Source organism: Manacus candei, unplaced genomic scaffold, assembly GCF_025592945.1.
Source record: "Manacus candei isolate 608988 ecotype Guabito, Panama unplaced genomic scaffold, ASM2559294v1 h1tg000014l, whole genome shotgun sequence".
Classification (NCBI taxonomy): Eukaryota; Metazoa; Chordata; class Aves; order Passeriformes; family Pipridae; genus Manacus; species Manacus candei.
In genome coordinates, this window is record NW_026138062.1 from 60,324,060 (window position 1) to 60,346,795 (window position 22,736).

Below are 22,736 nucleotides of genomic sequence, written 5' to 3' on the forward strand. Positions count from 1 at the left end.
GCCTTCAGATATTAGTGAAATTATTACGTGCATGGGGAAGTTTTAGATCATCCTCAATTACCTGGCAAGAGAAAAGATCCCGTGCAATCAGACACTGCCTCTCACAGTTTGCCAAGTGGGCTGCAGAACTTGGAAAAAAAACCAAGGTAAATGGGAATGCAGTCTCAGGTTGGGCTTCTCTAAACTGAAAACAAAGATTTCAAGGGCTAGTTTAATACTCTCCTTCAGGGCAACAGAGGCTCTCTAGCCCTCAGTTGACTTCCAAGTAAAATGGAGGCAATGAAGTATTCTGTAGGAGGACAGTGTGGTGTATTTCTACAACATAGTATTGTAGAAATTAAATATCCTTAAAAATATCCATCCCTTGCATTAGGTGAATGCTGCAAAGCACAAACCTCTTTTCAGAGCTTATTTCTATTCTTTTTCCCCTTCCTTGAAATAAAACCCTTAAGGTCCAGTGCCTTCATATGGAACATCATAGCAAAAACAAAAAAAGAAAAGAAAAAAAATGGATTCTGCGAGGGAAGAAAATTCTTTTTCTTTGCTGATGTTCCCAGAAATCCCAAGGCAGTGGTTGTCAGTCTGGGAAATCTAAGTGCTGCTTAAAATAAAGAAGGTATTGTGGAGGATGTAGCACTAGCAAAAGGTGCTGAGCACTCTCTTGGGCAATAAAAACTTCAAACAAATGAATGACAGGTGTTGCTACACAATGTACAAGAGAGGTGATTATATACACAGGTGACCTGTTTCAGAGGTTAGAAGAAAGGGCTGCTACTAAAATACAGTGGTCTCCACCCAACTCCTTTGCAATGACAGGTCATTCAAGTCACGTCTTATGCTGTGCTAGGGATGGATAGGAGAGGCCTTAAGCATTCTTACCTGCAAAGCCAAAGGAGGCACTGACACAAATGCAATAATAATTGAAGACATGGGGGAAAAAAGAAAATAAAAGGGAGGGTGGGGAAGAATCAAACACCCTTCAGTTTCTTCCCTGACTCGAAACCTGTGCTCAGCAGCAAACCACCTTGCCACACTGGTGCTAAGGTGCTAATTAAGCTTCAGAGCTGCCACAATGCTGCTGAGCAGAGGAAATTCTTCAGTGCTCATGGGTGAAAACTTACAAGGAGCCAGCACAGGAAGAAAGCTAAAGATAACTTTGCTTACTGTTAAAGACAACTGCATTCAACGCTGATAGTTCTTATCTAGGCAAAGCAGACTTGGCCCAAACTTCAGAGACAGATTTGCAGAGAAATCTCAGCACACCTCAGGGAACGACACAAAAGATAGGAGATGGCACTCAATTCTGAATCGGTGCCCAGGAGTGGCAGAGATATTTGGGACACACCGTGGAGAGATAAATAGAATTGACTATGGAACAGGGTATTAAAAAAAAAAAAAGAAGAAGACAGAGCTGTGCCAGACTGAACTGCAACTGTTTCATGAAGGAAAGAAAGGAGATTTCTATCCTGTATAAAGTGCTGGCAGGTTCAGCTTTCCTTCCACAAAAAAATAAGACTAAATTTGAGTGCAATGACAACTGATCCAAAGAATTGAATTCTTCTTTCTTAGTTACTTCAGAAACTTTAGTATAGCAGGACCTTGACTACAAACAGCTTCTTCTGTGTCTCTTATACAGAAGATATACAAACAGCCAGCTCCATGCATCCCTAGAAATGGGAAATTCAGGAAGGCATTTTTAATGAAGCACAAAGGAGAAAAATAAATCCCATGAACAAGGATCCCAGGACTTCAGTTTTCTCTGCCTTCATCCAATAATGCTGGACTCACTTTCTCACTCATCATCCTGGTAATAGAAAACACTGTGCAAAGAGAGCATAAACTTCATAGTTCTGTGATGAGTCTCAGTGCTTTTCAGAGGTAATGCAGCAGACATGCTCACTAGGACCTTGCCATGACAGACACTGTACAGCACCTGCTTGAGGAGATTACCTCTCCCAAAGGCTCTCAGTAGCTATGACTTTTAACGTTCCAGGAAGTAACGTTTCTATTTCTTCCCCTGCAAAACTACTGAGTAATACATCTTACCACCAGGAAATATCATACAGGAAATTGAAGGTGGACAAATTTATAAATCTCATTAGTGGGATAGCTATGCTCTCTCTTCAACAGCCTACAATACTGTTTTCAAAGGACAGTCATCCAAATGCCAAAATTGAATTAGTAGTAAATGGTTTCTGATTGGGAATTTCCATACAGAGGTGCAAAGCACTGACTGAGATGAGAACCAAGCTTTCCTCTCCCCTGTTGGTACAAGGCAGCATGAGATACGATATACCCAGATTTTAAGCTTCCCCAGAGCCTCATATCCCAAAGACATAAGATTCCTATTTTCTGTAAACAATACCTTGGATTAGAGGGATTTAAAGAGCACATTAGAAGGAGAACAGGCAGTTCCAAAATCCAAATGAAAATACATGCTCAGTGTTTAGAACTTGGGATTTAGTTCACACTGTTCCTAATCCTTGAATATTTCTTTCCTGCAAACTAACATAAAGCAAAATGTCCTTTAAGATAAGCAAAAATAAAACCTATTTTTACAGTATATCTGAGTAGATAACTGAGCCTGCAATTTTGTAAAGTCAAGGAAAGTTACTGATTTTGCTCCTTTCCCACAGAGGTGGGATACCAGCCCATTTTCTAGCTGCAGAGTTGACTGGCTCCGTGGAATACCACCCTAGCTAACAGCAGTGATGGATGGTGCTTCTGCTCCAGCACCCTCCAGGCTGCCAGCTGGCTATGAAATCATACATACACATGCTGAACTGTATTAGTCAGTGTGTCTCCACTGAGCACCTTCTTCACACCTCTTACCCCACAAACAGACTACAGTGACCTGCAAAACCTGTTTTGATTTCCAAATCTGCTGCTCTTTGTTTCTGCAATACTGGAAGCCAAGCCACTGCACAACTGGTGACTAACAAGAAGTGAGTCCATTAGAGGGGCAGATTTTGACATGCAGGCTGGATCGATCCTTTGCTTTTGTTCAAGGCCAGATGCCTTAGCTCATCCATAGCATGAGTTAGAGAGCTTTGTCAAGTTCAGCAGTGATGTTGTGTTTGATTCTGGCACTACACTAAATAACATGGAAAGGGAGGTAGGAACTTCTCTGTACATTGTAAGGCTCCCATTGTACAGGATACCGCAGCAAGTAGATTTGGAAGAGTTTACCCTCGGTACAAAAAGACCTTAAGAAAGAAAAATATCCTGAAGGGAAAAATTTGAAATATGCAGTTTTTCATATTTTGAGAATCAGCAAGACTAGTAGTGTATGATTTGTGCCTCAACTCCAACCATTCCATGGCTGCCTTGATTATAAAAGGTTTTATCCAGTCACAGTTTTTAGCAATTATATCTTCTAAAAGCAAAAAGACATCTGGAAATATAGCATTACCTTGAAAAAGAGTTAGTCAGGCTTCTATCCCTTATAAAATCATTTCGTCCTTTGAGTACCTGGGGACCTTCACTGGACACAGTGGCCTTAGCCAGCTTCTGCAAACCAAGAAACCAGCGTGCAACTAATTACAAGCACTGTTATCTACAGTCAGTATAGCAGATGCATTTCCATAGATTTCAAGCAATCTACTGAAGTCTGATTGATCACAAGATGCATTAGCAAGTAATATATCCTTTTTAATAGTCAATATTACAGTATTAAACTGGTGGGTTTAATTTTTTTTCCTTTTCCAAAAAGACAGAGAAGCCAACATCTTTTCTAGAGCCCACAGAATATATATTAGCTTAACACAATTGATGATATCTGATTGTTTCCTTTAAGGAGCTTGCTAGGACTGCAGAACTTTTGGTGCTAACTAGCTATGCATGCTATAATAAAACTAGCACAACTATGTAGGCTTGCAGTAATTGTTGCTGAAATTGCAGATAACCTGACTAGCAGTATTTTTATTATCACATGCTACCCATGGGAGCTAAATGGGAGCTCACCATCCCATCTTGGGGGGTGAGATGAATGGATCAAAATCTCATATTTGGCCCTCAGTTTGTTACACTTCAAAAACTGTGCTCCTGGAAAGGACATCTTTATAGCAAATTCACCACATGTTTTAACCCGTTGCATAGTATGTATGTAACCCAAAAAAGGTTACAGTATCAGTCATTGATGTAGAACTCTTCTTACTTTGGACATCCAAAACCTGGCCACAGATAGGAGCAGCTGCACACCAAGAGTGAGCTCAGGATCTCACAGTAACAAGATGAGCCTCTACTGTTGCCCTTTAAAACTGGTTTCCCCTGAAAAGCAGCCACAGCACATTCGTTAAATGCTTACATGCACCACTAACTGACAGGAGTCAAAGATTTAAGACAATACCTATTCATGTAATATGAGTCAGGTATTTATTAGCAGATGACAACCACAACAAGAAGCGAAAAACAAACATCACATATATCTTTCTCATACCCCCACACTTGATGGCTTTACATGGCTTTGGCTGCAGCCAGCAACACACTGTAGAGCCCGTCAGCAATGCAGCAGCTCGGTTCTGCTGCACACCCTGCCAAAACTTTAATGAGGTCTTGCAAGCAAGAGGCTGCATTATAGGAGAAGGAGCTGATGGTCTCACTTGATTCACCCACAGAAAGCCATCTGCCTTCCAGGGATTGCATGAGACAGCAGCTGGCAGCATCAGTACTGTTTCTCCCCTTCCTGAAACAAACACAGGGCTCAGTTGCTATTTTTCCTATTTTCCCCACATGCCACAGAGCAGGTTTATTTTCCCCACAGCTAGATGAACTCACTTGAGCAGGGAAACCAAATTCCATCACCACTCTGTGCTAATTGCTTCTCCAGCTCTAGAGGGGAATGTGTACCTTCCACATAAAGAAACTGATTCTACCTTTAATCTAGTTACACTTGAATTCTTCAGCACCATACTTCAATCACGAAGAACTCCACATCATCACCAGAGTGGGTAAATAACTACTTGAATATTCATAAAAGTGCCCCAGATGGGGTGATGCTTGTATTACGATGCAGTCATTGCAGGAAAACCACAAAGTGGGTATTCCCTGAGTGACATGCGAGGTGCCCTTTTCCTGGATAAGTCTCTTAACCTGCACTATTTCATTACATGCAGGCTGAAATTCGTGCACAAAAATTAGTAGGTCATAGAAAAATGAGAAGATAATTCATTGAAATGCATGTACTGAATGCAGTTCACTTTTCTGTTTTTACCACATTCTGTATGCAGCACAAGAACAGTCTCATTACTTAAAAGAAACAAGATGAACTGATTTAATATATCATAGTTGGAGCTACAGTAAAACGTGATGTTAGTTAGATAGGAATTGAGTGCAACCAATGACACACTGGGGTATTTTTGCAGACAGGCAGTTTACAGTTCTATTTTTACTGCCTTTGGGGGCTACAGTTCAATCTGTAGAGCAGCTCATCTGCATTACCCAGACACGTCTCTGTGACGCCATTCTGGGTAAGCACCACAAAGGACTTACTCTGCATCACGTACGGCTGCAGGCTGCGTGGGTCTCCGAGCAAAGAAAGGCAGAGGAAGACTTTTGCCTGTCAGTAAGAGAAATAAAGAACCAAGAGCTGGATTAAGCATCTGGAAAATTACTGCAGCCTCACGGCTTTCGCTGCCTGCTCCCCGGGCTGAGTCATCACTGGTTGCTGCGGCAACAGCTATTTTCCTCCTCCTGCTGCTGATCAATTTTGTCTGTGTGAAGGTCCCCTGAAACCAAGAGCTGCACAGACAATGCAACAAAGTCACAGAAGCTCCTATCAAAGAGCATTTGCATTTTGAATGTGCTAGTCTTGGGACTTACAGAAGGAGAAATAAAACAGTTGGGGCAGAAGGGCAGAGACAGCAAACACTTGGTTTTATTCAGCTTTCATACGGCTTCCAGACAGGCGTGGTTAACAAATAACTGTACTACCATTTCCACTGAGCAATACCTATAAATAAAACATAATATCCTGTCTTAGACATTAACCTACAATGTTCATCAACGTCAGATGCTCCATAATTTAAACTCATGCTCTGAAGTGGGGGCTAGTGCACAGATCCGGAGCCGGCCAAAGCGTTACAGTTTCGAGGCCCAATCCCTACCCTCCAAAGTTAACAACATGACCTCAGGCAAGTCATCTTATCTTGGAAATACCCTATTTACTCCCTCTCAAGTGCAAATACAGGGTTGAAGAGAGCTTGAAACTTCGTAGCTAAACAATACTAAAGTTCCCAATAACTATTCAAGTTAACCCTTCTTCAGCATCCTTGGGGGGTAAACGGAGTAGATGTTAGACTACCTTTGCCAAAACAAGGAAATCTGAGTCTTTGTCTACTCCATATATATCATAGAGCCCACTCAATACTTCCAATAAAGTTAGTCTGATTTCCTCTGATTTCCTTTTTTTTCACCTCTTCTCTTTTTTAATCAACTTATTCCCTGAAGGCAGCTTAAAATGGCTGCTGGTAGGAGCCTGAAGGTGTTGGGTCAATGAAACAAACAGCCCCACCATCCACTTGTCTGAGATTTGCTACAGGAACGTGAGAGCTACAGATAAGGCAAACTTTCCAATGAGACAAAAAAGGAAAAGACAGACAGGGCAGCATTTCTGCTGCAAGCAAAGAGACAAGGCTAATGTTTACCGTGCTAATTTATAATGTTGATCCCTGACAGCAATCTGATGGCAACTTTAAGCTAAGACATGAGGCTTCCTCTTCCTCCCTTTTTTTTTTAATTTTTTTTTTAATTTGTTTTTGAGGCAATCCAATAGACATACCTACCTTTTCAGCAGGAGGAAATTTGCTTTAGTTTAGCTCCCAGACTGGCCTTTATCTTCAAGCAGAAGCTTAGGTACAAGATTTAGGCATTTGTTTGTGAAAGGTGGAGGGGGCAAGCTGTTCTTTTCTCCTATGTGTTTGTTTTTGGGAACAGTCTGATATTCTTTAAATTTCTGTCTTTATGCATGAATATCAGATCCCTGTGTAAGAACGGAACAATGACTCATTGAAAATTGTTTTTGAAGTTATGGCTTCTTTGTGCAAAACCAATCTTTGCTATCACTTTTCAAAAAAGTTTTTTGTTTTGACTATGTAGACTGTTACTTGCTTGCTGAGCATCTCCCAACTGTTGCACTTCTCACAGGAACAAACATTTTGTTTCTTTCCTTCTCCAGCATCATGCAGTAAACAAACTATGAAAACAAGTCACGAAGAGCAGCAAGACAAGAAACAGCAACAGGAAGGATTAAAATTCCTGCATTCCCACCATGAAAATGCTTTCAGCAAAGCATTTCAGCCTGTCTTATACCCAAGCTCAGGGACAGTTTCAGAACAAAACCCAACCAGTCTGCTCTGAGGTCTCCTACTGGCAGAGCATAAGAAATACATTGTTGGAAGTCGAGGAAAGAATCTACTTTTGTAAAGAGCCATGGGCCAAGCCTCACTGTAACTGCCTGCCCCACAGACAGAGCAGAGAAGCCACAAAGGTGAAAAATGTGCCCTAAACATCCTGTTAGCAAAAGGTAGAAAGTACCTACAGGTCTGGGAGGATGGACATGTCAAAAGACGTTTGTGATATGGGAAAGGCTGAGTATTCCTGAGCTAAAGCAGTCATTGGAGGGTGGGAATGGAAGCAGACCCTTCAGCCACTCAGTAAAGGGGTCATAGCAAAAAGAAAGCAGAAGAGACTGGGAAAGCCTTGCAAAACATGAAACATAATTTTGTCTTTCATGTCCAGCAATTCAGCATAAACAGCTGAAGAGATGACATGAGCTTCTGAGCTTTTTAGATCTCATACGAAGGTACTGGACTGTTTTACTGACCATACACAGCATAAGCCTAATATGACCTTTCAGATCAAACTCAAAAGTAAGATAGTCATCAGGCTCCCCTATAAAGGAGGGTTTTCCAGTAGAACTACACTGGCATGGTTTTAACATTACTGATGTTAGCTCCTTGTGCACATAAACTTAGTCATCAGTACACACTCCTTTTTCTGGTGTTGTTTACATTGCTTTGAGCATCCACACAAAGAATTACAGTAAGACTGGCACAAATTCTAACACTGTAATTAGAGTGCTACTGTCCTGCTAGGAAGTAAACAAAAACTGAAAGTCTATCAGAGGCAAGAAAGAGCTACTGGTGAGAATCAGGAAAACACTCAGGATAGCTCGCTTGAGATTGAGTGCAGTTATTCCCACGGGATTAAAAAAAATACACTCTGTAGTATCTTCATTGCTTTAAAATAGTAAGAATACATCCTAGGAGGAGATGATCCAAAACCTTCTCTGAACTTGCAAGCAATGCTGAGAATTTGGGATCTTTTTTGTTCACACAGGCTAGTGCTAAGCGTGACTGCACTGCCTTGGGCTTAGGGGAGGCTGGTGTTCAAAGGATAATGCAGGTTGAAAGAGACTTCAGGAGATTCCTAGTCTAATCTTCTGCTCAAAGCACAGTCTGCTTTGAGATCTGACAAGGATGCTCAGGGCTTTATCCAGTCAGGTCTTCAAAACCTCCAAGGATGAAGGCACTACAGCTCTGGTGGGCAACCTGCTCCTCTGCCTGATTCTTCCCTCAAAATAAAAGTTACTTCAATAAATCCACTCTGAGTCTCTCTTGTTTCAGTCTACTTGGGCAGAAAAAAAAGAAAACTCTCCCAAAACAAAACAAAAAACCCTAACCAAACAAAACAAAAGCCAACCAAAAAAAACCCACAAAACCACAAAAAACCCCACAACCCATACAAAACCAAAACATACACACCTCCATGCTCAAACCCCCACACCCTCAAAATTAAATTAAAAAAAAAAAAAAACCACAAAAATTTAAGCCATTTACCCAGATCTCTGCATGAAATCTCTCCTGCAAGGAACAGTAATTCTCAAGGCCCTGTGGAGTCCTTACCACAAGCCTCCAAACAGATGCAAAAGGAAGATAGTATGCAACCATCCAGCTATCTGCAAATTCAGTTTGTTCTGAAGTATTTTCTTCCAGGGTTGGGAGGCAGAGAGAGGAGGCAGGAATATGAGTCTTTACAGTCACACTAGAACAAATTCTAGCTATGAATGGTACTTTCTTATTTGTGGTAAGAGATCAGGGGAGGACAAAGTGAATGCTGGCTCCCTTTCTGAATTAATCAGGCATTTTACCATTCACCTAAATTTCATTTATTGTTTAAATTCCCTTAATGTGTTGACAGATAATTCCAGGCCTGAGGGCAGAACTGAAGGAAGACTGAACCTTAAACACCTTTGCACAGGGACATGATTTCAATGGTGAGAAGCTTTCCTTATCTTAGGGTACAGTTACTGATTTCTAGAATGAAGCTGAATCCTTTCACCTAAGATAAGGAAAGCGGGGAGAAATACTTCAGCTTCCTGTAGCATAGGTGAAAAGTTATTATCAGCTCTTTTCTCTCAGTCCTCAACAGCATGAGGAGACGATGCATCAGCTGATGCTTGCCTTTGAAGGCAGCCACAAGCAAATTATTACAACAGGTTTTCTAACCTGGTCAAAGTTCAAAAGGTTTTGCAGAAGAGGAAGGTTGCATCACAGATTCACAGGAAAGGTAATCCCCGTGTGCTCCAATCATTCCAGAACAGCATTTGGTTCAAATATGGAAGGAATCAGTTTAAGAGCTATGTTGTGAGACTACATGCTGTCCCAAATGCACCTCCAAAATGTATGTATTCTTCAATAACGTGGAAGTTCTGCAGGCTTACACTGCCCACGTTTGCGAAGAATCATCACTATTAGTCAGTTCTCAGACACCAAATCACTGTGAGGCTGTGGAACTATTGCAGTTATTTTACTGTCTACCGTTGGCAGACAAGCATTTTCCTGCATCACTGAAAACAGATAAGAACACTGCTTTCCTATGGAAGATAAGGGGTTAAGTTTGGAAAAAGTATCATAAGGAGATACAGGGGGGGAAAAAAAGCGGAGTAAAATTCTTCAAGCAAAAGCCGCTGGTGCCAAAAGCTCATAGAAGATCAACAGTTCGTAAAAAGAAAATAAGATCCAATATCATATAGCAATTGCCATATCTGGAACTTCTGAGAGCCCTGTACCAAGTCATCAGGCAAAATATGGCCATTTAAGGTGCATTAATGTGATAGGGCATGCACAGTACAAGAGGAGTAAATATCTTTAGACATCAGTAAGTCCAGAACAAATCAACATGTTTTATATTAACAAAACATACTTTGTGAGAAAGGATGAAGTAGCAGTGAGAAGATAGGTTATTAAAAGAAAGACTTCTTTTTAAAATCCAAGCTTATAACCCATGAAATCCAAAGCTATCACCAGAAAAAAAAATTCAAAACAACTTCATATAAACAGAAGGATATATGATTTAATTAATGCTGAAAACAGGAAATATTTTAGAAAGTAGACCTTTCAAGCTCCAGAGCTGCAACAAACATATTTTCACACAAAAAGGGAAAAAAAAGAAACACACACAGGGAAAAAAAGGGGAAAATAAATCTTTATCATCCCAGGAAGATAATGTAGGGGCAGGGAGCTAATGCATATGCACCAGAAAGTAAAATAGTGTAAATGTAATTAAGTTAATCTGACTCAGTTTTACTTGATAATGAACACCAAAAAACAAACAAACATACAGCATACAGGCCATTTGAATAATGCATGCTGTTCTTCCACTCCAGAGAGAATATTAATACACGAAAGATTAAAAATGTTATTTCTAGATGGCCTCTAAATGTAGAGCAAGTTGTTTTTAAGAAGCATAACTGGGAAAAGAAATGAAGATGCTTAGATTCCTGAGCAGTGCTTCCATTTGTTTGTTCATTAACATTGAACTTGTGCTAAAACCATCCCAAAGATTTTGAAAACTAGGCCTCAATATGGACACTGGCAGTGTAGATTCCCAACAGTGTCTGGTTAGTGGTCATTGGCAAGGACAGGAGGATTCTGAACACACCTGAAGTGTGCCAATATCAGCCATTGGACTTTTTGCAAAGACTGGCAACAAGAAGACAAAGAAAAACCTGTGGACTTCATCCATTATTGCACTTGCATACCCACACTTTGTCTGGCTCTGAAGAGCCAAACCCCCGTAAATGCTGCATTATCGCTTCATCCAGTCTTCAGAGTCATCTGGGCAAGGACTAAATATTTTCACTTAATATACCTCAAGTGGTTAATCCCATTTTGCAGTTCTCTGTCGTCAACACAGCTCCCAGTCCAGTTTAATAATTTCAGATGTTAACACCTACGAGTGAAAATTCAGCCCAGGGACAGTACTGATGTGTTGCCACAGCAACCATTATTTATAAACTTGCATCCTCTTGGCTGCCAAGGACCATTTTGAGAGCCTCTGCTCCCCTTCAGTCCATGTAGTATGGGGACACGTACAGCTGCCTTAGAAACTGATGAGCTAAATTGACACTGAGTGAAAAAAAAAACAGCAAAACCCCACTAACTTAAGAGAATTATTGTTTGCAAAAATGAGGATGAGTCCATTTCCATTGCATCTATGGACGTGAACCAGAAAGGATGAAAGCAGTGATGAGATTTTATTAATTTTTTTTTTTAAGATTTATTTTAAAAGTAACTGAGAGCTAAGCAAGCCTGAGAAGACAGCTTTAATGCCCAAGCACAGGATATTGCATACTCAGCCAACTCACCTACATCAGATCTGCAATGCAGAATTGCACATGTATGAGACATCAAGGCAGTAGTGCTAACCACAACATTCTCCTCCAAACCAGCAAGGGCTTTGAGGTGCACTAACTAGAAGCCTTTCTTTACATGCTTTTTTCATTTAGTGTTTCTTGAGAGATCCAACAAAAGGGAAGACATGGAGGAAAGCAAATCCTCTGTGAAAACTCAGGGCATGAGGCAAGACCACAGCCCTTTCTCCTCTTAAGGATTCTACAAGCTGGCCAGGAATGCCAAAATATAGGAAATAGGGCTTCCTGGAGGGTGGGAACCTTTTGATTTGGGGCAGGGTGAGCAGGTCCCCTCTACAGGGCAGAATAGACACATAATTTGCAGCTAGGAAAGGGGTGGTCACACCTAGGGATGACTCAGCTTCCCAGATCACATATTGATAAGGCTCCCTTTGCAGTTAGTAGCCTGTAAATTGCTTTGGGCTGCTCTAAGATTAAATACCATGGTATAAATTATTCTAATTACTCGGTGTAGATTTATGTACTACAGGACAGAAGCCAGCCCCCTGTCCTGCCAGAGGAATAAACAAACAAACAAACAAAAAAAAAAAACGCAAACGAAAAAATCAAACAAAACAAAACCACCACCACCCCAAAAAGCCCACAAAAAATCTTCACAAAAAGAAGCAGTCCTGCAGTCTATTAGCAGACAAGTCATGATACTCTACCTTTCTTTCATTTTCTGTGCCTCCACCCAGGACATTCGTATACCCTAGTACTTGCTATCTTTAGTGACTGCTCGAGAACAAGTCTACCAAGTAGAATACATTATCCCATCATTAAAAGCTGTCACTTTATAAAAACAAATTTCCTGGGACTGTATAAATTATGCCCTTGACTGGCATGTCAAGCCTGTTGTGCAGACGATTTTCTATGTCAGTCTCTTAACTGGCTGATGTTAAGGTGAATCTTACCAGCACACCTGACCCAGCCCCGGGGTCCAGGATAAAGGCTGCTTTAAAAGACAGAAGCAGATTTAGACTAAGTTCTATAAGCAGCTCTCTGAATAACAGGGTGCAGTAGCCTACCTGTAGGCCTACCATAGCACAGCTATAGAACCCCAGCTCTTAAAACTATCACTTAAATATGCATCATTATCTCACAGGAAGGGAAGAGCCTCACAAGTCTGTAATCCCATTTCCAGTAGCCACTTAGAGTAACTGAACAAAACTATATGTGACCTACCAGAAACTGTCAGCAAAGACTAAGCTTAGCAAGAGGTTAGAAAGGAGAAGTGTAGGCTGACCCTTCTCACCTTATATTGCCAGAACCTGCATTCATATGGTCATGTTTCAAAGCAGACATGGGTTTTCTGAACTTTCCTAACCAATTTTGGATGTATTTATTTCTCCAAATTCCACAAAGAAAAAAGAAAAATCAAGTGACTACGAGCTCCATGATTTCACTGTGGGAACTAGCAGTCTTCAAAAAACCTCAAACAAACAACAAAATAAAAACTTCTGGGCATTGCCTCCAATTACATCTCAATAAATAGCAGTAGTCTTTCACTGTTCACCTTTAACATCTCATTTATATTATTCACTCATATTCTACCCCAGTCCCTTCTCTCCCAGGGCAAAGGGTCAAACCAGTTATGCCCTCTTCACACGGCAGTGAGACCATGCCTTTGACTATTCCTGCTGCCTATTCCCATATTTTTTCTAACTCTTTTGTAAGTTTTTTAAGAGAGAGTTATTACAACTGGCTGCAGTACTCAAGGGGTAGGTTACACCATTGAGTTATATAGCAGCAGAACAGATGTTTGATTATCTATCTTTCTCTGTAATTATTAACTTCACCTGCTGTGTGCTAACCAGTCTATGAAATATCCACAATAACCCAAGATCTTTCTTAAATGGCAAGTTACAGCCCATTTGTGTATATATCTGTTCAAGCTGATTTTTTTTCTACCAGAGGCACTCATAGTTTCACACTTATCAGTTTCCACATGTAATATCATCATCTATAACAGATCTAGGTCAGCAGTATAGACAGACACTTGTTCTGTAGAAGCTTGACCAAGACCCAATGCATTCATCACACCAGCTAACAGAAAGCAGTCAGAAACGAATGTCGTATTTTAGCCTGGCTGGACAGTGTACAACCTACTCAGCTCACATTTTATTCATTCCACCTGACTTATTTCTTTTGTATGGAGAGTGTGATTTAGGAAACACTTCTGTCACAGGAGTGCACTGCACAGAGTTTGTACCACTTCACTCTTCAGGTGTATGCAAGGAAAAAATGCAATTAAGAATAAATACAGAAAATAATTTATACAACTCCCACCCCCAAAATGCTCAATGAGGGCCAGTAGTTATATTTTTTTCTGCTCCATTGCACTCAGGCATGCTTAAACCCTTAGATGAAAAAGTATGATAAATGTCACAGAAGTCTTGATTTAAATCAAGTACTACAACCATGAAGCTCCCCACTCCCTAGTAGTAGTAAGCTGAAAGTATACACACAGATGCTTAGAACAGGAGCCTATCACAGCTTTCAGATTCACTGAACATCCCTGCAAAACTGTTTTTTTCTTGCATCCTTCTAGCTCTGTCACCAACAAGATGTTCTTTCCATCCCATGCGAGTCATTAAATAGCCATCTAACACCATCTACTGGATTGGAAAGAAAAAAAATTACACCAGCATCTCACTGCCAGGCAGAAAGAGAGGAAAAAATGCCCCAAATATTAGGAAGAAAAAAATTATACCAGCACCTCACTGCCAGGCAGAAAGGAAGTGAAAAATGCCCCAAACATTAAAGTGTCTGTGGCTCAGCTTTGACTTGGTCCTCTCCCCTCATCCACAACTTATTTCTGTTTTCTTTCCTCTTTCTAAGAGGCAAATCTGGACTGTTGGCACTAACAGACAGTCACAAACACAAAAAGTTCCCTGCTCTAGATGGAGCAAAGTCAGGATAGAATTCTGCAGAAGTGTAGAAATGAGCTGACTTTCTGTTGAAAATCCAGGATCTCAGCATGAGTCAGAAGCCAGGGGTGCAGAGCCTGTGCAGTGAGAGGAAGCAGCCATTACACGTTCAGACGTTATCTCAGACATCAGCCCTTGGCTTTTAACATCCTGCACAAAGGCCAAAGTACCAGTTATATCACCACCATGAAAACATACTTTTGAAGACTGGTAGGGATATTTTTAACATCCAGTCAGGCAGCTGCCGGATGCAAGATGATAGCTTTTAATTAGTTATTTATGCACCCCCTTTCTTCAGGTCAAATTTATTTCACGCATCACCTGGTTCCTAACAACATGGGATGCAATGGTTAAGCCTTTTCTTTCACCGGAGGAAACACAGGCCTGGCTGAAATTACATCAGGTATAAAGCACCCTGTGGAGGTTGTGTTTCCTACTTCCCACTCCTTTTCTTTCGCCTCTGTTTTCCTACTTCCATACTGAATTTAGGGATGCATCACACATTCGACAGTTAGACACCAGATTTTATGTAAGGTCCTGATTTCTTCAGCCAGACATTGTGTGAAAGGAGAAGTTCTCTATTGACTCTTATTGCACACCTAATAAATCAGTGCAAGTACTCCCACGATTTTACCCTGTGTAGCTAACAACACGTCTGCTGCCTTATTCAAGGTTCTCTTCTGCTCCAGCTTTTTTGGAAGCACCACCAATAATTTAGCAAAACAAATCCCACAGCAGTAAGCAGGCTGGTTCAGATAATGCTGTAAAAGCTGCAAGGAGTCCTGAATCATAGGATCCCCCTAGGGGAAATAAGGTCATTCCTCATGCATCAGTGCTGCCCAAAATGGAAGCTTACCTTCTGTGAGAGAGGCAAATATGATCATAGGGTGAATTTGCTGAAGTATTTCCAGGAGAAAGAGGGTAGTTTTTGTGGCATTATACAAGACACCAGTAAGACTGCTTCTGAAATACTGCAGACAGCTCTGCTCACTAAGTTCAGGGTGGATAAATTTCAACTGAGTCAGCACAGAAAAGGGTTCTAGGATGAACACAGCAACAGAAAATCAAAATACATCAGAGGTAGTGGGGGCATGAAATAAAACTAAACCTTTGCTTTGTTGGCCAGCAAAATTCAGGCTGAGATTGCAGTTACAAAATAATCTGATCTAACAGCAGCTGCCCATCAGAAGAGCAGCAGTGCCAGGTCCCCCTTGCACTGAGCAGGGCAGACCACAAGCTTGCTCTGCTGCTGCATGACAAAGCTGGACAAAGGAAGCAGTAGAAACATGCAGCTGAGGGAAAACCAAGCATCATCTCCTTCAGCAGAAGAAAAGTCAAATAAGACAAGAGGGCAATTTATGAAGTGCTGCCAAGCACAGCAGTTCCAAAAGAAACCCAAAACAAGCAAACCCACAACAACACAAAAACTTCCTAAAACTGCACCAAAAAAATGAAAGAAGAAATTTATTTCAGCTAAAAGACAACACAGCCCAAGAATTAGCATTTATAAACTAACTATAAGCACACTTAGGCTGGAAATAAGCTTTCTAAATGCCAGTTCTCTCTATAGGCTACTGGGTCCTAAGCCGCAATTAATTTTCCAAGAAATCTTGATTAGTTTATAAAATTAATTGTATTTTCTTTCCAATAGCAGGGGAATAAAGCATACTCCTGGAGCTCCCTGCCCATTCTACGTTCCTAGGTTGATAGTCTCTTTATACCAACCCTTCTAACAGAGAAACTATCAAACACATTTAAAGGCTGCAGAAATTAATTTTTTTTTTACTAGAAGCAATGTCAAAAAAACCCACAAAACAAACAGACAACCAACCACAAAATAAACAAACAAAACCCCAAACAAAACACCGCTCAAGGTGACTCAAGCCAGAGATTTGAATAAATCTAGACAAAACATTTTATTGCAAGCTGACAGAGTAGATCAAAAGCAATGCGTCCCCTTTGGATATTTGACTTTTCAGGGCAAAACTGGTTCAATTGACCAACATATGTTACAGAAATTGATTTTTTTTCCACTTGTGCAGAGAGGAACTTCTATAGCAGGAGACAGCAAGGACCTGAGGACATTCAAACACATCAGATAGAGAACATATCCAGTTTTCTGTCTGGCAGCTACTTTTTATGGGAAGGTTTACAAATACAGATTATCAACAGGCACATGTGTGGACACACATACATAGCTTGTCCTAGGGCTTAAATTGATTGGTCTGGAGACCTTGGAGTTCCAAAGGAAAATGCTCAGCTGGTGGCACAAAGGAATTTCACAGTAGCTGAAAACCTGCCCCAGAAAAATTTGGTCCCCTGATCCCCACCAGAGTCAGCTCAGCCCTTCAGTCTGCCAGTTCTCTCATATGGAGCAGGGCTTCACAATCACACCCACCTCTTGTTTAAACTGCCACACTTCTGCTCTGATAATGCCTTACTCCTCTGGACAATAGGCACAGTCTACACCTTCTATATTTCATATTTCCCTCTGGAACAACTCAGGAATAGAAGAGAGCATAAGACATTTAGAGATACAGCATCCAAAGAGCAAAGTCATAACTGTCATGCAATGGCATATATAAACAGAAGAAAGGCAGGATTTTTCCAAAAGCTTTTTGTCTTGTTGATTTGGATTTGTTGTGTGAGTATAACACCGAGGCAAGCAAAACAGTTCAGAGTGAGTCACAGAGAGAACATAAGATCCCCCCAGCAGTCATGCTAGAGTTTCACTATGAAGCACCCTTCTGCCTCAGTTGGTTCTGAGCCAATGCCCCAGATGAGTACAGAAGGCACTGCAGAGTTTTGTTGGCAAAAGTGGCCTTTACAGATATGCCCTTGCCTAGGAAGTGTTTTGGGAACCAGGCTGTGGCATTTAGATTTGTTCTATTCACTACAAACTTGGCTGAACTGTACCACACAGCAGGGCTTTTATCCTGTGCCTTGTCAAACACCCAGCCTTCTCAAAATGCCAGCAGTTTTTTGTATCAGTACATGCTAGGAAAAACCAGACAATTTTCCACAGCAGGTGGAACATCCTCACTGAACAATCCCAAAAGTACCTGACAATTTGTAATCCTGAGAGCTCTTGATGATCTGAGAACTCAAAAGCACCTCTGCTATGTCTGCTCTGAGAGATGAAGCAGAAAGACCTGTAGAGGTGGTGGCTATCCATATGGCATCCAGGGCAAAGCACAGAGACAGGATTTCCTGGGGAGGGCAGGTTATAGCCTTCTCAGGGTGGGCAACAGGGCAGGACAAGGCTGTGAAGGGGGAAGATCTCATCTGAGGAAATTACCTGCTGCTTGTTCTCTGCTGGCAACAGAGCCACAGCTGTCTTTGTTGATAGGCACCCAGGGCTGGGTTACCAAGGAACACCTGGGATGGTGCTGGGCAATTCAGGATGCTGGTGTTTGCTCTCTGGTTTTCTGCCTGCAAGGGAGGATAGGGACATTCCCATAAAACTCCGTAGTTGCAGATGAGAACACCTGAAACCGTTTGTTAAGCCCCTCTGTTGGCCGCAGGTGAGGTGTGTGAGCTGGAACAGCCCATCTTGGAAAGAGACCCAGTAAAGCACAGGGGAGGTGACTTTTTGGGATGACAAAATCCAGGCTGCTGAGTGCGCCCACCACACTGCACAGAGATGGGCAGGCATCAGCCTCTCTTGTTGTCTTAAAACCAGAGCTGTCTGGAGAGCTGTGGGCTGCTCTTCGAGGAAAAAACTTCTGCACAGGTCCTTGGGTGTAGCCAGAGGTGCTTTCTTGCCTCCCTGGGAGACCTCTGCCCAAGTGCTAGGAAAATAAATGCCAAGGGAAAAGGCTGACACAGAAGGCACCTGCCTCAGCCTGGAGGGAGATGCAGCCTGGCACTACCAGGAAAGGGTTGGAAAGCTGAGGAGAAGCCCTGATTCAAGAGCAGCTGAAGCCCACAGAAGGGATTAAAGGGCAGCAGCCACCGAGTGCAATGTCTCTCCCTCCCCCCTTGCTCAGCACTGCTGCTGGGAGCAGGGCCACTGAGGACCTGCTACAGGAGTAGAAAGTGTGGCATCAGAGGCAAACAAACTGTCTTAAATTTGGGGATTTGGGTTTTTTTGTTTCTTTGGTTGGTTGCTTGCTTGGTTGGGGGTTTTCTTACCCTCTAGATCTTCTGCTTTTATTAACCACTTCCCCCCACTTCTTTTCGAATATAGTTAAATGGGGTGTCACACAAACCACTCTGCAACCTCATGTTTGGTAGCTGAGTACAGTGCTAAAGCCCTGCAGAAACTGAAAACAAATGGCTGCTCCCTCTAATCACATGGAGATTTGTATGGAGCTGTGTCCTCAAGCCCTTGCCCTTTGGTTGTCCAGGTGAGAGGCCTGAGGGTTACAACCCACAAATCCAGCGTTGCTTCTGTCAGGACAAAAACCTACAGTGTAGACCCTGTAATCTAGTTAAGTTAAGAAATATGAACTATGTCATTAATATCAGGTAGTATATCTACTCTGGAGACCTCAAAAGAACTTTTCTAGTCTCTCAGTGCATTTCTTTTCCACAAAGTGAAGAAGTGACTTTGTCAAAATATATAAAAACTGGGGAGGGAGGCTGTTTGCTCTCTTCTCTTGCTGCCATTTCAGTTACTGCTTACAACAACCACTGAAATATTCATTCAGAAATTATTATGGTGTGCTTTTCAATGGCAGGTAGAAATCTGCTGGGAAACAAGTGCACTATAGGTGCAAAACCAAATCCACAATAATGGCTTATACAGAGTTTTATACACAGTTTAAGAGAATCTGCCTCCCACAGAAGAACAGTGCAGTCGGCAGCCCAGCCTGTCACTGTGCTTTAGGGAAGTCCACTGTGCTGGGAAAGGAGATCTGCACAGTTAAAACTGCAGTTTTTTCTTGTGAACAAATAGCAAAAGCTATCTCCAGTGCTTCCACTGCTTAGAAGTAATCTGTCCAAGCCAAATACCAAATCTCCAATTCTTTATCTAGGTGGCAAAATCGTAGAATAGAATCACAGAAGATCTCAAGTTGGAAGGTACACATAAGGATGGAGTCCAACTCCCTGCTCCTCTCAGGACTCCCCAACACTAACCCCAAGATCAGCATACTCCCTGCTGTCCTCAGGCCCAGGGGCTTTGGGCTACAGATGCCAGTTTGTACTGAGACAGGGCCAAGAGTAGTGAGCCAGCCAGGGGTGTTTTTATCCCCCCGTGTAATTTCTCAGGCTTGGGCTAAATCAGATTGTCTGCAATGATAAAAACTTAGACTGTTTCTGAAATCTCAGAAGTTCTTGCCTCCTGCAATGTCGATCATGGTTTCTCTTACAGAAGTAAGGAAGAAAAATTACTTTCCCTGTTCACTTTGATACTTTTTTGTCCTTTCAATCCCATGGGACTACCAGGAAAGCTAATTAGATTTTCTCCTGGATTGTTTATTTCTGAAATGAAAATGCAGTTTGTGTAACACCTTATAATCACCTTTGTACTACTGTAATGCAGTATATGGGATAACTAAGAAATTATCCAACTTGTTAACCATGAAGGAAACATTGCAAGTCCTGGAACACAGAGAAGTCACTACTTGCTGTTTTTTAGCATCTATAGCCATCTTATACAGACTCTGTGTGTGGTGTGTCTGTGGGGAGCTAAACAGCCAGAAGAGGGTAGTATAAGTTAGTTAATAAACCTCATTTGTAAAAAAGAGGTATATTTGAGAGAAACACTTGCTTACATTTCTGGCTGCAAGGTAGAGAAATATAACTTTGAGAAACTCATAGCCAAGCATTTGTCAGAATATGGGAAGGCAGATTTACAGTCATAACTAAAAAGGATTAGACTGATAGCAGGACAGAGAGCTTTTTGCACTCTGTTAGCTCCTGTTTGACCAATGTCTGTATGAATAAAAATGCACGTCCAAAGTAACTTCATTACTTTGATTTTAGGGGATAGCAGCACAAGTCAGCAAAACTAACAGTTTTACCACGTGTATAATGCAGTGAATCTGAAAAGCCAGATGGGGAAGTCATGAAAATGTGGTTCAAGGCCAGGTAATAGAATACGAAACAGGAGCTTGCTGAGTTCACCAGATAGATGCACATTTGATGACCTGAATGAAAAGGCTCATTTTGCTGCTGCATCTAATGTCTACCCAAAATAAAATGCTGCTCCCAGAGCTTGTATGCAATAAATGAGTGTTCACAAAGGGTATATTGCTGTATCTAGCAGAGCAGAAACAGCAGCTCACAGGAGCTTTGGAGAATCCTCTTCTATGCCCGTGCTGAGGATTGTCCCCTATCAGTGCTCATGGCTGTAAACAGAACTGAATTGCTGCTGGGCATTTCATTATACAAAGAAATATCTACATGAGTTAGCCTGCAATTTTTTCTTTTCAAGAGATCAAACAGCAGCATTCTTCTCTGAGAAGCTGATAGGGCTTGCCTGAGGAGATACATGAAAGGATAAGGAAGATTGGGGGATGATTACTGTTATGCGCATCACAGTAGTGGTTAGAAATCCCAGACAGGATTAGGCCTTCACGATGCTATGTGTTGTACACTCATATGGGATAGGAAAAGCCTGAAAAAGGAAGCTGAAGCAGACAAAAGGTGAGAGGGGAAACAGGTGCAAAGACATGAAATACCATGCCCAAGAGCATACAGCCAGGTACTGGACAAGGAATAGAAAATTCCTGTTTCATCAACTTGCTTCAAGTAGAGCTGCTTTTAATAGCTCAGAGTTTGTTAGGTGAAAAAGACTGTATGTGTGTTTAAAACTTGGAGAGGCACTGAGAAGATAATACACCGTTTATTCATATTTTATTTGTACTCCACACCTGAAGCAAAGTGGAAATGCAAGCAGAATATTTTTTTCTATAATTCTTTTCCCCTCCACCCTTTCAAAAATAGCACATATTGGAAACACTGGAACTTTATATTTCAAGGACTGTGACACCAGATTCTAAATGCTAAACTAGCTGCCCTTAGCCCTGCTGCTACAATGCAGCCATTTTCTCAGCTTGAGTGTGTGCACTATCCCTACGGAACACAAACAGCAAACAAGAGCTCGAGAAGGGAAGGGGACAGAGCACAATGTATGCAGGTGGCACAAGGATGTTAGACTAATTTCATCCCTTGAAGGGTTTAATCTCAGGTATTGTGAAAACCTTCATATAAGAGATTCAGAAAGCCTTTAAAGCAGCAATGTCCCCTCAAATAACCAGTTGTGAACTTGATCACAATTTCCACTGGACTTGACTATTAGTTACAGAAAAGGCTTCTAAAATGACATGCAAATATCCAGCTGCCATGTCTGCTTCACTCAGTCCCATGTCTCTGACCATTTTTAATGTGGCATAGAAGCAAAACTGACTAAAAAGATTCTTTCTGGACATCATCCTGAATGATGCATAAAGGTTACAGTAATAAGCAGGTTCTCATAACATTTCCTGCCTTTGCATTTTGGCTTCACTGGCACACAAGAGATACATTATGGAAAGTGAGGTTTGATGAAGTCATTTTTCTGCATACCTTCTGCTCTGTGCTGCAATTCTAGGGGATCGTTTGCCATTTGTGTCAGTCTTGTTTGGCTGAGCTTCCCTCCTGACCTGCCTGTCCATTAAAAGGAGTGTAAGGATGTCCATGCCGAGTCGGCTAGTCTGGCTAGACTGCTTTCCCCTTGCGTTTCCATGCTGCCAGACACCATTCCCTGCAGAGGGATTTGGACTGATGATGAAGCTGGTAAGGGGACATTACCCCTTAGAAACATGCTTGAAGGGCTGCTGTTTACCTCGCTTGCTGGGTTGGCAACATTTACAGCACTGTTGCTCACTGTCCACAGGCAAGGGTAGTGGCTGGAAAAAAAGCAGTACAAATTGAATGACTTATTTCAAAGCATTTTCCCCTCCATAAGACTTGCCACAATAAAGTCAATTGCATTATCAGCTATTCAAATTGAGCTACTAAACTAGATCAGCCCTGCAGATCTTAAGTGAAAAATCACCATCACACCTGATGACCTTGGACAAAGGCATGGAGAGAAATACACAAATAGATATGAGGTTTCAAAACTTCAAGATCTTTGTTGTGAATGCTTATAAAGTTTTGAGAATTGCAGCTGATTTTCCTGG

At 41.6% G+C, this 22,736-nt stretch overlaps 1 protein-coding gene across 7 annotated transcripts in view; it reads right to left on the minus strand.

Annotated features, from left to right (window-relative positions):
• Positions 1–5,360: 5,360 nt before the first annotated feature.
• Positions 5,361–22,736, minus strand: part of TBX19 (T-box transcription factor 19) — a 46,141-nt gene continuing 28,765 nt past the window's right edge. For 2 of the 7 annotated variants that reach the window (XM_051781017.1, XM_051781016.1), the window contains exon 9: positions 21,173–22,460. In XM_051781017.1, coding sequence (XP_051636977.1) covers positions 22,226–22,460 — 235 coding nt within the window. In that variant the 3' untranslated portion in view covers positions 21,173–22,225. Of the gene's footprint in view, positions 5,558–15,628; positions 15,662–17,828; positions 18,055–21,172; positions 22,461–22,736 lie in introns of those variants that run through there. The other 5 variants (XM_051781014.1, XM_051781020.1, XM_051781015.1 and 2 more) reach the window with 5 other exon arrangements.